This window comes from Periophthalmus magnuspinnatus, chromosome 1 (assembly GCF_009829125.3).
Source record: "Periophthalmus magnuspinnatus isolate fPerMag1 chromosome 1, fPerMag1.2.pri, whole genome shotgun sequence".
In the NCBI taxonomy this organism is placed as follows: Eukaryota; Metazoa; Chordata; class Actinopteri; order Gobiiformes; family Gobiidae; genus Periophthalmus; species Periophthalmus magnuspinnatus.
Window position 1 is genome coordinate 10849799 of NC_047126.1, and position 17428 is coordinate 10867226.

The following is a 17428-nucleotide window of genomic DNA, read 5'->3' on the forward strand; positions in this document are numbered from 1 at the left end:
ACCCTTGAAGTCCCATTTATTGAGTCAGTTTTCATTTCATACAGGGGTAATGGAGGACCCGTGTGCTCATGCTTCAGAGCTCCTCCACCTCAAAGTGTATTTTCTGCAGAGCTTTAACATGGTGCTCGTAAATCTTGAGAGCTGGACCCAGTTTGATCGAGAGGCCAGTCAAAACATCACTGCGCTGCATGAGGAGTAGGGATTTCCCATCTATTTCCTAAATGAAAAAGAGCGTTGAGTGTGTACCGTGGAGTTAAATTCAATTGTGTGTGCTGCCCTCTTGTGGATTTAAAGAGGAGTGGTTCTCACCTGTGTCCTAAATGCAGCAGCCTGCTCTGGGAACCCTGCTGCAGTGAAATAACTGACCACATCCGACATGCTCCAATCTATGGGGTTCAGGGACCTATGGCACAGTGATTAATCCAAATTTTGTAAACTCCACAGATTGGTTGCATTAAATGAAAATAGTATTCTCACACTACAAGAATCGGATCAACCACAAGCAACTCCAAAAATAAGTGTGACGCATCCTGGTAAATTACAGTTTAAGACTAAATGGACCCCTGGCTTTGGATAAAAAAATGAAAAATAACTCACTCTACACTTAATCCCGGTTCATCCAAACCCGAGTCTGTGGGGGAGGCGTTGGGTGTAAGGAGATAAGAATCTGGAAAAGGCTTGCCTATAAGTCACACGAGAAAACATAGAGAAGATGGAATGAGATGTAGGTAGCATTTTATATAGCCAAAAAGAAAATTACATATAGTAATACAAAACATAATACAATAATATAATAATTATATGATATTTTCCTATTAAAGCAGCTATTGTGAATGTGGAATAGCATACAGTTGTTTTGTATCACACACAGAACAACTGCATACACGCCCGCAATAAAGACATGGATACTCACCTTTGATCAAGTGCTGCTGTGATGTGGTCTGGACCTCAGCATCCTCAGCTTCTGTTGTTTTTGTCATGACTACAGGAGAACTTGAACACTCTTTACAACTTTGTGAAATGTCCTCCTCCATTTGCTCCTCGTGAGGATCCAGCCCCCTCTCCTCCTCACCTGTAGTTTGTGTAGGATCATTCTTCTGCTGTAACAGACAGCATTTCAGTATTAGATCAGAATAAAGTAAAACATTTTTCCAAGACCCTTTTCTCTAATACTATCTGTTAACAAAATAAAACAAAAGATTATTGTAAGCCACATGGAGTTGAAATACGCGACGACGAAGAGCTGTACCATAATCAAAAGGGAGCACAGTGTCATACAAAGGATTTAATGGCACGAACAGCGAGCGCCAGATACGAATCAAACAAGGCTCACAAAAATGCAACCAGACGTTTTAAAAACAGCAGCAGCAACAACAGCAACAACAACAACAACAACAACAACAACAACAACAACAACAACAACAACAACAACAACAACAACAACAACAACAACAACAACAACGACGACGACAACAACAACAACAACAACAACAACAACGACAACCTGTGCTGTTATATTCTATTGATTTCAATGTTTTGGGTGCTGTGGAACAAATCCAACCCCACACAGACTTGGTCGTGGTTTTCTCGCTTATGAATAGCGTGAGTGTGAGAGCCGCTCCTGTAACACGAATTCGCTTCGGCTCTAAGCTGAGCAAAGCCACGTGCACGTTTCCATGTACTTTCAGTTTTATCAGAGGAAAAAAGATGGACACACGTCTGAATGTAAATAAACCTCACCTTCCCTCCAACGCTCGCCTCGAGCGCTGCACCCAAAGGGAGAGAGATTTCTCCGCAGCGCATCCAGCGCAGCCGGCCCCGCTCCACGACCACATTGACTTTGCCTCCAGTGAGCTTTTCCTCACACGAGAGGTGCTCCTGGCAGCTCAGGTAGCTAAGCACGTCTTTGACTCCGAGCGCCTTCATGTGGCCAGCGTTACCCACCGACAGACTGCGGATAGAGGCCACAGTTCCCTCGCTCGGTGCGCCGCTGGCAGCACGAAGTTTAGGCTTGGTGGACAGAGTATGTCTTTGTAAGGGGAGATTACAAGTTTTATTGTTGGGGCAATTGACACCACTGGAGTCATCTTCTCCACAGGGCGTTGAGCTGGTGCTGTGCGTGCACGTAGTGTGTCCCTCACGGGACGGTTGTCTGCACTCATCCTGCTGGCAGTAGCTCGTGTTGGTCACACTTGTTCCCTGATCTTCTAAATGAGCGGCGCACCGTGGTGTTGCACTGTCACAGACGGAATTCAACGGGATCTCAGGTTCACTAGGGCCGACGGGCGCTTCCTTCTGGCCCGGATCAGGGAAGCTTTGCGCGCTGTCGCCGCTGTGGTTCAGATGCTCCGGTTGTGCACTCTCATCAACAGACGCTGCAAACTCACTCCTTTTCCTGCTTTTTCTCAGGACTTTCGCCGCGTTCCGATACGAAATGGATCCTTTGTAGCTAACTTTAAGCACAGTCTGTGATTGGATGAGTTTCTCCAGTTCTGCCCTGGTTTGGTCTGGGTCTGACCCGTGCCGTCTCCGAACCATTCGGCAAATCCTCTCTAAATCCGGACGGGCTTTTCTCGAGCGAAGCGAGTCTATTGTCTCCAGGATCCACTCCTGGTACTTGTTGGGCCCCGTCCCAGACATGGCTGTGGTCGATGTTCTCACTAAACTCGCTTTTGTTAGAGAAGTGACGCTAGATCAGCGGGAAGCTCAGTGCGATCCCCGGCTCAGGATGAGGAGCCGACGTCTGCCTTGAGAGACGCAATGTGCGCTTAAGGTGGCACGAACATCATGGCGCCTTCGTAGACGCACTTGTATTTAAGGTGGAAACCACCAATGAACTGTAGGCCTCCTGTTTCGGTTTAATGTTTGAGCTGCTGATTTATTTGACTAAAAGTGACTGCTAAATGCAGACTAATACATGTGCCAACAAGCTATTGGACACATTTTTATTTCCACATCTTTGACATGTTAGAAATAAGAGACACTGTTGTACAACCGATGACAGAAGTTCAACTTTATTGGAATGACACTCATGTTGCAAAATCTTACACATCTTACACTTGGTGTTTTCAAGTCACGAGGACCTCAGACACTTCCCTTTGCAGTGTTGTGTTGTCTAAAATGTTTTACACTGGAATCTGGTTTCCCTAAAAAGTGCGTCAGTATTTTTGTGCCTCTATTCAGAGGAAGTTCAGTCGCCACAAAAACATGGAGACACAGAACATCGCGCGATGATTAAAGTCCACTTGACAAAAAATAAAACAAAAAACAAGACAAACAAGAATGTGTAATGTGCATGTCAGTATTTCAGTGTAATCTCAGATGAAGTGTAAAGCGGCAGTGTAAATGTGGAACTAAATAGTATGACCATTGGCTATTTTGGATAATGTGTAAATTGCCTTTCCATATGCAACAAGATGATAGCAATGCACTTGGTTACCAACTTTCAAAGTGACCAAAAGTCAAGCAACAAATGTCTTTGAAGAAGAAGCAACGAGAAAAAATACAAACATCTTGAGCTGAAGTGTGTCCTTTTCTTATCAATCTTTGACAGTCCCATATTTTTGTTTGTCCCACAAAAATCTGATGTCACAAATGTTACATACACACTATTTCACAATAACTGTGTGCTATACCCATTCAATAGAAATAGTTATGGGTGGGTTGGTGCATCGGACACTGTTACAAAACTAAATGAAGTATGACATTCCTGAAATGAAGGCTTTATATATATATATATATATTAAAAAATAAAAATAAAAATAAATAAACAAGTTGGTCACTTTTCAATTACAAGATCTTCATACACATACTCCATTTTATAGTTTCTACAAACAATAGTGGTCAGCCTTCATAATGCCATAAAACAATCCTGAGTAGAAAAGGAGCAAAAGATCAGACTGAGCAGAAAGAGTGTAAAAAGGTCATTGGTCAAATACAACATAAAATGAAAGTTGAAATAGTAAAAAAATAAAAAATAAATAAAAAATAGAACACAGCAAGTGAATTTTCCACATGTGAATTTGAAGCGACTTTTTAAAAACTTCTTTTCCCTTTACTTTTGGACTTGATAAAACTATCTGATCAGACCTGAGAGACCTTCGTGTGATGGTAGACTCCATTTCCACTTGAACACAACATCACTGGATCTACTGTTCTTACAGTACAAAATGGGGTTATGCATAATGTCTATGCGAGTGATGACAGATGATATGGTAAAAAAAATCTGACTTTATTCCACAATTTAAAGATTCTGCACAAAAATCATCTTCTCAGCGAAAGAAGGACTGAATGTGACCAGTGATTGCTCAAGGTAGCAGTGGCTCATGGAAACAGATCTTCCAGTGTAAATGCAAACACCATTCTCCAGTCATAACCAAGCTTCTCTCTATGTAATGCAGACAGGAAGAGGAAATGGAAGATCTTGAAAAGTGTTGCAAGTGTGTGGAGGATTCTCTAAATAAGAGAGCTTGCCAAATTCCACAAATCTAATCTTCATAATAAAGGGATCCATAAATAAACCAGAATAAAAACCAAAATGGACGACCAAAGCTGAACAGAAAAGCTATTACTGCTGGTTATCAGTCTCCTGGCTGCTTTGCCTTCTCTATGACCAATGGTCCGTTTGAAGCTGGTGCTGCGTGGATCGGAGAAGGAGCATTCTCCTCAAGTCTTCCACCTGACCAGCCTGCTGTACCTGGGACTCTGCCTTTCCTTCTTTATCTCTCCTCAAACTCTAGAACTCGGCAAACTCCTTGCCACATTTCTCTGTGAAGGACACACGGATCTCCTCCTCTTCATAGTCGTCAAAGTTGCTGGTGTCGCCAGGTCCTTTAAACTTGGGAACAAAGGGAGCTTCGACCTAAACAACAATTTAGTATTAAAAGTGAGGAATAATGGAGGAAAATAATAATGTGTTTGATATTTTTAGAGGCACCCTTTTCTGGTAGATGGCGATCCAGTCAGTGGTCGCAAACCACTTGTGTCCTTTAATGTCATTGACCCCATTTTTCAGGTTTCCATAGCGTTTTGTGAGATCCACCTGAACACAGAGATTGTGTTTCTAAATTCTTCACATTTCAAAAAGGTACAACTGAAAGCTTCAATGTCATTCTTATTTTTTATTACCTGTAATAGGTTCCTCAGTAAATCCTTAAGGTCTGAACTAAAATGAGAGGGGAAACGCACCTGTAGAACCAAATATCAACCATGAGTAATCATGATGCATTCATATTTTTACTCTTTGCACATTTAGACTGACCTTTCCAGATACAATCTTTTCATATATTTGAATGGGCTGGTCAGCAAAGAAAGGGGGGTACCCAGCCGCCATTTCATAAACCAAGACCCCGAGCGCCCACCAGTCCACGGCTTTGTTATATCCCTGTGAGGGGACGGGAAATACCAGCCTTAGATTATCGATACTTTATAAACTCATATATTTTGACATCTAAACTCACCTTGCTCAGAATAATCTCTGGAGCTAAATATTCAGGAGTACCACACAGGGTCCATGTCCGGCCCTTTACACGTTTAGCAAAGCCAAAATCTGTCACCTGTGATGATTAAACCAACAAAAACTATTGTTATTACACACAAACCACTAGGGGGCAGTGGTGTCAGTGGTGTTCATGATCATCCAAAACAATCAGAAACTTCCATGTAATGTACCATGCAAGTAAATTAAAGAAATGTGAAATAGAAATGTGCCTTTCATTTTACCTGTATATAGCCTTGTTGGTCAATGAGCAGGTTTTCGGGTTTCAGGTCTCTGTATATTAGATCCAGAGCGTGCAAGTATTCAAAGGTCAAAACGATCTGAGCCGCGTAGAACCGGGCATGAGGCTCACTAAAAAGACAAACCACAGGTTAAATCATGACTAAAACTCACATAAACGGGAATATGCAACTCTCACTTTATATGGAAGATGTTATTGAGAAGAAGTTCAGTCTTAGGATAGGTAAAAGGTAATAGGTAAAAGTAATGCATTACATTGTATGAGAAATTGTTGATCATGTCGAATTTAGGCATTAACCATTTTCCTCCACCACAAATAAACAGAGGCCCTTCTTTGCTGCTGCCCTCACCCAGAGGCCCATCCACACTCACTCACCTGCTTCAGAAAAGCCAACAAAACTCACCAGTTTTTTCAAATCACTGCTCCTACTACCCTTTCGTGTTTCATTTGTGTTTTTGTCTTGAACTGTGAAGTGTCTTTGAGTGTCTTTAAAAATGCTACGTGTTATTTATTATTAACTGTAACCCATTTTAATCCACACATATCAGAGAATGCTCAGCATATATTTGAACGTTTTCGGTGATTTAACAGTTGTACAAACACACTGACCTAAATCTGCCGATTCGCCGTAAATGGGAGAACATCTCTCCGCCCGGAACATACTCCATCACCATGTAAAGGTTAGTGTTGTCCTGCAGAGACACACAGACCTGGTATTTAGTCAAAACAGTTGCTAAATGTACAAAACATGCTTTGTAGCTACAAACATTATAATATTGCTCATCTTTATTTTCTGGCCATATCAAATCACCTGCCTCCACTCATGCAGTAACAGAGCAATAATAGAGTAAAGGTTTCAGTCAGGTAGGTTTGATCATTTGATTCAGATCATTGCTTAGAATTAGGGTTAAGGTATACTGTCAGGACTACCTTAGCTGGAGGATTTCACCTATGGCCCGGGCACCTTCTTGTTGTGATGTGAGCAGAGTATTTAAGTAGAACCAGTGAGAAATTTGTTGCGCACTTGAATGAGTATTCATCTCTGAAAAGGTCTTTGAGTCACATGTGGACATTATGGATGCATTCACTGGATGTAATCCACACTGAGGTAACAGATACATAGCATTTCTGTCATTGTTTTGGAACCAATTTCTGCATTAACATGAAAGAGAAAATAATTTACCTCTTGCATTTTCACTCAACCAAGTAACACTTTTTTAATCTATTGCATGCACTTAATTTTAATATTGCAGGATAATTCAACTAATCACGTTTATCAGGTTTCTGTAGTATTTGCTGTTGTAGTTTCCTTGTGTTTCAGGATTAACACATGGACAGATTTTTTTAGTTAATAGGTTTATTTGAATTGGCCAGAATATTCAATCCCAGGGCATTCAAGGTGCTTCTAAACAGCTTAACCTAAATAAGACCTTAATTGGCCCCTTTGGCAAAGTGCAAACTACAGTGGGAACACAGTACCAAGCACTACAACCAGCCCATATTCCCATAAAGAATGTTTAAAGCTACAATTTATTTACCATAATACTAGTAAAATTATTCAACAAGTTGTAATGATACTAGTAAAGCACTGTTTATGATTAATTCCATATTTTTATCAGGGCAATTAGTATTTTTATATTTTCTTTTGTAACATTAATGGCATTATTTCAAAATCTTTATGGATGTATACATTTTCACTGGAGTTTTATTTTTTGTAACCTTTTTGTGCAAGTGTAAGTCAAAGTTTGTGACATCTGTTAAATATATAGTGCGCTGTGAAGAATGAATGCACTCACATTACTGTAGACTTACCTTGAAGGAGTATTCCAAGCGCACAAGGAACGGAAAGCTGACGGCCTGTAGGATTCTCTTCTCATTCAGTGTGTGCTCAATCTGCTTGAGTTTCACAACCTGAAAACACATGCAAGCTAGACTAGACTAATGAAGTCAATACAATACTCCAACTGAATTTAGGATGTTTTAAGCCAGCTACATAGAGGGATGGTCACAATATAATCGTAAGAACTAAAAACAAACAAACAAAAACATTGCCCAGATGACTCCCTCTGAAACGTTTTCTACAATGGACTACTCCTAGACAAATGAGAGACTACACTGCCCTGACCACTTTAGAAGTAATTTCAAGTCAAACGCGCGCTCCATAAAATGTAAACTGGCTCTCTCTGGATGTTTGTCATCATTAAGAAAGTTTAATATTATAAAGCGCGTCATATCCGGTTAATGGTTCTGTTAATGATTTATGTGAATCGAGGATTTATGTTGTTTGGTCAATAACTGTGAACCACTGTAAAATGTTGATGTTAGAACGTAATATTGTGACATGCCTAACCATGACTGGAGTAGGCTGCAACATAAAAACAGTGTGTTGAGGTGGGACACAAACCAGCAACCCGTCAGTTCACAGTTACTCTATTGCACCAATGCTGCCCCCAAAAAGAGAAGCCCCAGAAATCCTGAGAATGTAAGCAGCTGTTGTCTTCAGGCCACTGGATTTAACCCTTTGTTTAATTGAGACAAAACACAATGAAAACACATGTGAATGTGTTTCAGGGCCTGTTTATTCAGATGACCAGACCATAACTACACACAGACTTAGTAAAAGGATGATGACATTTTTAATCATTTATCTGCACATTGTGGGATAATAAGTCAACTGCTTTTGGGATCAAGTTTGAAAATTTCATATATTTAAATTCTGTTTACCCAATTCTATAGCTTCTGATTAAAACAATGATACATTGTATATGTTTGATTTATTTAAATCTTGAGTGAGCATTATGTAACTTTGTAGACAATGTTATGTGTGTTTATTGCACTGAAAAACATGTGGCCTTACTATGAACAGGCTTGGATCTCCACAAACATGACCATTACTTGACATGGAGGAGGGTCTCCTCCAGCTTTCCATGGTAATGTTGTTCCTTTGGCTATAATCTTCCACAGTATAGCATAAAACATCTGTGTCCATGGAATATGTTCCAAAGTATGGTTTTAGCTTTCCATTTCCATGTAATCATGCATTTGAATTACCACCTCTAGAAAGGTTAAAATGCTATAGAATTACATTTAATCATTATTTGTAACATGTCAGGGTTATTTGCATATATCAAAAAGTATATGTGTGTATGGTCTCATCATCTAAACCAGACAGAAGCAAGTCCCAAAATAAATGTTGTTTCAATAATTTAAAAAAATTGCATATTTGGCTACCAGTCCAAAATATATTAACTTATTTTAATATCAAATTGCCTATTCACTAATATTGATCTTCACAAACTTTACAAGCCTTTCAAAGCACCACACTGTATTCATTCATTCAGAAGGGAGTGCAATTGGAGCCTGCAACCACCACCACTCACTCACAGAGTGTCTTGCCCAAGAATGCAACAGCAGTATGAACAGACCAAAACATGATTTGAACTAACACCACATTTAATATTAATAATGCATTGGATTCATATAGTGCCTTTCAACACACCCAGAGTATAGCCCTGACTGACCTTCTGCTTGTTGAGGATCTTCATGGCATAATGTTGTCCAGTTTCACGGTGCCGTACCAGCATCACACGACCAAATGAGCCAGTGCCCAGTGTTTTCAACCGCTCAAACTGCTCCAGGCATGCAGTATTCTACATAAGCAAACAGACAAAATAAAACTGGGTTAAAAGGACATGCTCTGAATCATGGGAGGTGAATACTTAGTTATTTTACATTTTAATGAAAGCAACTTGAGTTTTGGGTATAGCCTGTACTCTATACTGAAGCTAGACATTTAGCTACAGTAGGGGACATGAGACAAACAAACCTGTGCTGGGTTCTCCCACTTCTTGAGGAAATCCTCTTTGGCTTTTGCAAGAAATTCCTTCACTGTAATGAACAACGGGTAAAATTAACAACAACAGCAGCAACAACAACAAAACAAAACAAAACACGACAGAACTGAAACAAGGGGGGTCTGACTATCCAACACTGCCAAGATATGAGTCGTGCGCATTACTGGTACTTAGTGGACACAGACACTACACATAGTGGGCCGGGGAAATGTGAGACACAGAAAGCGTGATATTGACAGCCCATCTTCACGAGGCTCACTGCTGTCTTGGATGGATTAATAGGAGGATTACATGTCTGTATGAAGCACACGCCTTACTCCTTTTGGCATGAAGGAATTAAAGGAATAAATGTATTTACATATTTAACGCAGACCTCACTGTAAATAGTAATATCACACTGGGCCTTGAGGACTAGGCTTGCTCGGGGGTTAGATGCACAGACCTCCAAATAGTGAAACGGACACAATCCAGCGTTAGAGCTGCCATTTTTAGAAATTGACCGTTTAGTCTATACTGTAGGCTACCAACCGCTTTCCATCTCGCTGCCCTTCCTGGCCGTGGGCGTGTTGCCCATGATGACAAGTAGTCAACAGGCGGACCGAGGCTTGACGGCCGCGCTGCAGCCCCTCCAAGCCGATCTGTGGCCCCTCCAAGCCGATCTGTGGCAGTGCAGGGTGCTCCTTAGATCCAGTTGTAGTGGACGGCTCCAACGCGGTGCTGTGAAAATAAGGAGACAGCTGCCGATGCTCTGCCGCCGCCAGACGGGGATGGAGCGGACCCAAATCCTTTGGAGGGTATCGTAGTGCCCTCGTCTATCTCAGGACAGAGCAGCTCGCCCAGCACAGAGGAGCCGTCTTCTCTGCTCCTGCTCCCCACCTCTCCCCAGCCCCCAACCCGCGGCAGCGCTGATGGGCAATCGCCTCTTCTATGGATGCCGCGGTTTAAACCAAATCAAGCCAAACACACTGTCCCTGTGAGGTTGAATAAGGATGGAGATTTGCCGAAATAAAACATCGGTCCCCCGTAGCCTCGAAAGATGACGGAACTACAGTCCACAGCCTCCTGCCCACTCTCCGGACCCACAGCTGATTAACGCCGAGACAAGTGCACGAATTGGCTGCATCTCACGGGCACCAACAAGCGCAGTACCCTGATTGGGCCACGGAAGTCCATCAACAACGGCGACATCCCGCCTCCCTCCAAGCCAACCAAGGGGAGCGTCACTGGCTTTCCTCCCCAAGACCTACCGCTCCCATTCTCCCGTTTCTCTCCTCCATTGGCTTGCAGCATCCGAGTCGTGTGAAAGCAGCTGATTCTATTGGCTGTCTGCAGCGGTGCACAACCGCAAAAATGAAGGAAAAAAAACAAAAAAACTTCTTTCCCACCCATTCACCCCCCGAGCTACAGCTACACGTTTGGTCGAGTGACGTCAACAGGGGCTATTTTTAGTAATGCTGGTTAGAATTTAACGCACGGCGGCGCAGCGCAGACTGTGGCCACTATAAACAAAAGGACATACTTTACAATGATGAAAACACTGCTTGGCTTTAAGACTGTGGCACTGTGTGGGAAGATGCTAAAGATCTAGGTTACCAATAGGTTTTAAATCATCCCAGAGAAAATGGCAGGCTGCAGCCCCAAAAAAACAAGTGAAGGCAAATCTTACACGATGACATGTACCAGTTCAAATAAGCTGCCACTTCTAAATAGCCTTTATCCTTGAATAAAATGAAGTGCATAGGTTTTGAGCATGTCCCTTTTTGATTGCTTCCAAGTTTAAAAATAGCAAGTATCTTATGGGGAACAGATTTTAGATATCGGTGTTTCAATCATCAATTCTACTTAAACATAGTTATACCCATATTGTAAACAAGTGTGCGAGGGTATGAGGGTTAGCTGCTTTCAGATAAAATGGTGACAGCAGACAGTCCGCAACATTGTACTGCAGTTACCTAGCAACATGAGGCTGAGTGAAAATGGAGGAGTGATGCTGCAGCGTTTTATGAATGAAACTCTGGGAAAAAAAAAGTCAGAGCAGGAGAAAGAGTGAGCCTGGGCATGCACATGTGCTACTGTGCCTTACTGCTAAAGATGAAACAAAAAGTTGTACATTTAACAAAAAATTTTTATTAAATCGTATACCAAGAGTCAGGGTAGATACAAACAAAGAAGGCTTTAAAACTTGAAGATACACAAAAGCAGTACAGACAAAGATTATTTACAGTAACTGTACAAACCTCACATGCTGCATTATTTGACTTAGATATTAATTTCCTTGGTTAATGCATAAAGTTACATTTGCAGTACAAGATTTGACACGTATGATATTTTAGCCCAATTACAGTTGGACCATTTCCAAAGGTTTGAGGGAATTCAAATTCAAGCGTATTTGTTTGACTTTCGGCATTCCATGAGTCTCTACTTTATGGATAATATGCCTTTTGGGATTAAGTGACAATCATTTTAAACCTACTGCCAGAGAGAAATTTTAGCCTATTTTCAAATGGCACCCTGTTTTGGTTTAAATGCATCTCATAGGTTAAGGCAAAGAATATCACAAGAGGTTGGTGTCCAGTTCAGGTGATTCTTACATGCAGTCCATAGAGTTGTCTGGCAACAGTCCCAGTGCAGTCATCTTTCCTGGTGCACATGATGGAGGGAGCATGCAGTTTATGTTTGGAGATGGGTCGACATTTTCGCTGTCCTCCATCTTGTCTGCTGAACCATCCCAGTTGATGTGGAAGCGAGTCACACGAGGATTAGAGGCCAAAATATTCCTCTGGAGCTGCAGAGAAATGCAAAAATAAATGTTTATCATGACTTGCAATCTAAATATACTCTTGGTTTTAAAGTTTAGGGTTGGTTCAGAGCAATCACCCACCAACCCAAATGTCAGTGATTTGATTCCATTTTTGACCAATGCAAAATGTAAAGTGCCATTTTGCCCTTTGGCAATCTTGTTCATTATGAATGAGGTGTGAGTGACCGGTGGTGGTTGGAAGAGCCAATAGCGCAGTTAGGCAGGTTTGGTTTCATTAATCATTGATAACTTAAATGGTCATAACATAAAATAAAGCTTTGTAATTTTTGTACCACTTTGCCTTTGTCCTTTATGCCAGACCGACTTGTTGATTACTGTTATTATTAACCTACCTCCCAGTTACATGATGGTGAAATGCAGTGAGAGAAAGAGTATCTCAGTTCAGCAGTCAATGGACTGCCAGTTGAAACAAATAAATGTCACATTTTCTTTAATATTAGATTTTATCATTTGTTTCATCAGATTTTAAATGGCCTTAAATTTCTCAAGGGCATTTAAAATCTCTTAAAATTTCTCAAACTGTCAATGACATGTCTATAGCCATTCCTCTGTCTGTGAAATCTTGGAATTTGCAACAGTGTGGATTTTGGCAGCAGGATTTTGTGTTAAATGGCACAGATTAAAAATCTTGTAAATTCATCAAATTATAAGTAATTTTCATTCGTCTTTAAGAGGAAGAAGATCTGATATTGTGATCAATAAAGATGAGAAAAAACCTAATACACATTTCCTGTTTATATAACCCAGGTAAGCGTATTGCTACTGGAAGTTATGTACCAAAGAAAAAATATTGAAAGTACAGCAACAGTAGGATACCAAAGAGAAGATTACCTTAGGAATTAAGTAATATTACACAGTGCATTATAGACTACAGGCAGGCTTGGTTTCATTAATCTACCAAAGAGCGGCTGTGGCCACAATAGACACTTACCATCACCAGCAGTTTAGTGTGCAAAAAGTTTGGTATGAATTTTGTGGACTGGACTCATTTCAATTAGTATTAATTAAAGCAAACCCATTATGCAAATTCACTTTTTAGAACTTTGTTTCCCCTTCTCATTTGCCCTCTTGAAGTTGTATTTAGAGTGATGTCTGCATATTTAAGCCACCAGTACACGCCCACTGCTTTGTACTTACTTTGTTCTCCAATTACATTTTTTTTGTCTGTGATATGCATAGGACTTGGTAGCATTGTGTAGCCATTTTGGTTTAAAAGAAAAAAAAAAATCTGCCATTTGCTAGTGTGATCTGCAGCTATCCAAACACGGAGCAGACAACTGTGTAGCTCTTTGTTCTGATGACGTGTACGGCGACGTCAGCTCCCATTGGGCAACACAAGTTTCTAAGCAGCTTGTTTCTTTTATCAAGTAGTTTTAGATCCATATTGTGATTTAAAATATTCAAATTAAACAAAGATCCTGGGGTTCCAAAGATTCTAACTATGTACTCAAGCACAATATCTCTTCTTTATAATTCATCTTAGTTTGTCTTTGACATAAACTGACACTACGGAACTTTTCTGGTGAAGAGTCCACCACCTGCTAGCCGTCATGTAGAGGTTATTGCTTTAGTAGGAATGTTCCACAGTAATGAAAATGATCCATCTACAAGGAGACTGGTATGTGACCCCACCAGGCCAAGTTACAGGTCAGATCTGTGGAGAGATGAACCTCATAGAATACGAATACATGTTTTTGATCAATCACACCTCCTCCTCTAATAAACTAATACTAGATAGGCATGTTAATGCCTTGGTATGGAACATTCTAGGTAAAGCAGTAACATCTTTGCAGACATGTAGGTAGAGGAGAGAATCATTGCAATAATAGTGACATTTAAAACAGCATTAAAGTACTGTAGATTTGAGATGTTTTCAAAAAGTCTTACCTGGTTGTAATCTGGTTTAAGAGGTGGATTTTCTCTTAATTCAACATCGGTATATTCATTATTCACATAGTAACCAATACGAATGAACTCCTGCCCACGGTATGTACACGTGATAAGAGCAACGGTAACTCCGACAGCGTCAGTCTCTGGGATGAGCCCAGTGTTGGGGGCATCAGCCTAGAACACACAACAGTGATCAGAGCAAGACAAGGCAGTGTTTTTTTTATTCTACATAAGGACACATAATGTATGACAATGCATTACAACTGTAACTTTAGCCCAGAAATAAAGTTTGTTTCTCACTAGTGACTATGACAGTAGCATACCTGAAACACAAACATGTGTCGTCCAGCTGGCACTGGGCCCACCAGGACTGAGTCCAGCACCTGGTCATACTCCTCACTCTCTGCTGATCCCACATAGATGATTTTCCACTCTAGATCTGTCAAGAGGGATAAAATGTCAGCGTTAGTCACTAAAGTTTGACAAAAATCAATTTTAGACAAAGATTTCAACGCCCAAGGAGCCAACCAATCAGAATCCATTCTCATAGAGATGCGCCAGCCAATGAGAGCAGCAGGAGGTGAATCATCAAGCACAAACGCGCGAGCGCTATTTTAAATGTGCAAAAATAGCAGCAAAGTCGAAAAGTATTCGAGCAAATGCACGTACAGCTACTGATTCTGGCAAAAGCACATACAATTAATTGTGTATAACGTTACTACTCTGGCGCCGTAAAGTTTATTTGTCTCAAGATTGGTTCAAGATCAGTCGAACTCAGACGAGAAGTTAAATGATAACCCACCTTCTGGCAGATCCTCCATGCACTCAAATGTGATCTCAAACTGAAAGGGATTTCCAAACGGGCTCGGGTTGTCCAGTACCGCGACATTCAGCACTTGCACCTTGGCCATGATGATTTCTTGAAGCGCTTCAACGTTGAATCAGTCAGTAAACAACTCGTTAACCTCAGTGTTATATGCAGCACGTTGATATTTATAAACCCTTTAAAACCCTTTTAGAAGTCCGTCTAAATAGTTCACTTTCATGTGTCTACTCCTGTGCCCGGCGACAAAACACGAACCCTCGCGGGTTATTCAGGCCGGAAATACGTCACGGAGACTCTTCCACGGCTTTATTTATGGCAGAGTCCGACGGCTCCCGGCTCACCTCTGCCACCTACCGGCTCACCTCTGCCACCTACCGGCTCACCTCTGCCACCTACCGGCTCACCTCTGCCACCTACCGGCTCACCTCTGCCACCTACCGGCTCTGTGTTGTATAGGTCTACTTCAGGCGGGGACTTACGTTGAATAGCAATTATAAGATTTTAACCATGTGTTCCCTCATCGTTACATTCTCAAAGGTGAATTTTGATTTATTCATTTAAGTTAGAATAATCCTGTATTGTTCTGCATTTGAGCCTTGAGTGCTCGGAAAATTCCTGTTTTCACCTAACCCATATCTTCACCCTCTGCTCTGTGCTTAGTAGTAAAAAAAAAAAAAAAAAAAAAAAAAAAAAAATATATATATATATATATATATATATATATATATATATATATATATATATATATATATATATATATATATATATATATATATATATATATATATATATATAATTAAACATACACACAGGTAATGTAGTTACTTATATGGGTGTTGTTTAATGACATTCATGAAGTTAACACATGATTTTTTACGTACTAGATTGCTGTTGTTGTAAGACATTTTTGCTCTCTATTCAGTCTCTGCTCTGTTAGTTTTTTTTAGTGTTTTCAGTGAATTCATATTTTGAATGAATATTAGCTAAAGTCTTACTGCAACTTGGGTTGGGTTAATTTAGGTGCAATATACGGTCGGGATTGAAGTGCAATGCAAAGCAAGGCCTCAGGGTTTGCACAAGTCACTTTAGCCCAAACAGACCTCCTTAGCACAAGGCACTTAAAACATCCAGAACTACATGCACTTCAACCTAGTGACAAGCAGCACACAAAGCACTTTAGCACAAGCACTTTACATGCCAGTATTTGCACATCATCCATGTTTTGCACAGCACTAGCACTTTAACTTATTGAAAATGTAGGATTTCAGTTGTTGTTTTCCTTGTCATTAACATTTGGTTTGACATTACTAAATTTGATTTGTTGTGTTTAGTTTAATAGTTCAGTTTTGGTAAAATTCCACATTTACAAAAGTAAATTTGCTGGTTGTTGCTTACTGTTTTCTTGATTGGGGCACCTTGAAAAAAGGTAATGACTTTTAAATGGTCATAACATAAAATAAAGCTTTGTAATTTTTGTACCACTTTGCCTTTGTCCTTTATGCCAGACCGACTTGTTGATTACTGTTATTATTAACCTACCTCCCAGTTACATGATGGTGAAATGCAGTGAGAGAAAGAGTATCTCAGTTCAGCAGTCAATGGACTGCCAGTTGAAACAAATAAATGTCACATTTTCTTTAATATTAGATTTTATCATTTGTTTCATCAGATTTTAAATGGCCTTAAATTCATCAAATTATAAGTAATTTTCATTCGTCTTTAAAAGGAAAAAGATCTGATATTGTGATCAAGATGAGAAAAAACACTAATAGACATTTGAAAAATGATTGGTATCCAGCTCTACTGTTGTTGTACTTTCAAAGAGAAGATTACAGGGATGAAGTAATAGTACACAGTGCATTATAGACTACAGTGTGTGAAAAGGACAAATTAATGTCAAGTTTGTTATATTTATTCTAAAACAATGCAATTTCATTAAACTCTATTTTTTGTGTTTTGAACACAATAAAATAGTTGTAAAACATAAAAAAAAAACAACTTGGATGTGGAGGACCACAGGAAGCTTACAGCGCTGACACAGTCATTTCAGTGCTCACTCATGGGCTCATCTTACCATTGGTGATGCTTTTTTGTCATTTACACACAAGCAGTAGTCCTACTCCTAGAGGCCCTACTACTACAACTATGGGTGGGAAAAGTCATGACAACATCAGTAGCATTGCCTATATCTCTCCATACAAACAGCAAAAATGGATAGATCCTCCATTGCATCCAAAACTCCATTTACATTTCACATTATATCATGATGTCTGTGTAATCTCCCAATCGTCCAGGTCCG

General features: G+C 40.3%; 3 protein-coding genes across 3 annotated transcripts; all 3 read right to left on the reverse strand.

Moving 5' to 3' along the window:
* On the reverse strand, positions 1-2744 carry samd1b (sterile alpha motif domain containing 1b). Its single transcript, XM_033975472.2, has 5 exons — positions 1741-2744; positions 914-1100; positions 598-682; positions 310-403; positions 1-217 (listed from the first exon to the last, which is right to left on the reverse strand). Exons 1-5 carry the CDS (start codon positions 2638-2640, stop codon positions 74-76), a joined length of 1410 nt encoding a protein of 469 aa, XP_033831363.1. The 5' UTR covers positions 2641-2744; the 3' UTR covers positions 1-73.
* A 1327-nt stretch (positions 2745-4071) lies between these two features.
* On the reverse strand, positions 4072-11133 carry prkacab (protein kinase, cAMP-dependent, catalytic, alpha, genome duplicate b). Its single transcript, XM_033989726.2, has 11 exons — positions 10121-11133; positions 9565-9626; positions 9260-9388; positions 7551-7649; positions 6348-6430; positions 5722-5848; positions 5460-5555; positions 5261-5383; positions 5128-5187; positions 4937-5041; positions 4072-4861 (listed from the first exon to the last, which is right to left on the reverse strand). Exons 1-11 carry the CDS (start codon positions 10164-10166, stop codon positions 4736-4738), a joined length of 1056 nt encoding a protein of 351 aa, XP_033845617.1. The 5' UTR covers positions 10167-11133; the 3' UTR covers positions 4072-4735.
* Positions 11134-11696: 563 nt separating this feature from the next.
* On the reverse strand, positions 11697-15404 carry LOC117391875 (histone chaperone asf1b-B-like). The gene is made up of 4 exons (XM_033989846.2): positions 15106-15404; positions 14627-14742; positions 14301-14477; positions 11697-12377 (listed from the first exon to the last, which is right to left on the reverse strand). Exons 1-4 carry the CDS (start codon positions 15212-15214, stop codon positions 12180-12182), a joined length of 600 nt encoding a protein of 199 aa, XP_033845737.1. The 5' UTR covers positions 15215-15404; the 3' UTR covers positions 11697-12179.
* Positions 15405-17428: the final 2024 nt, after the last annotated feature.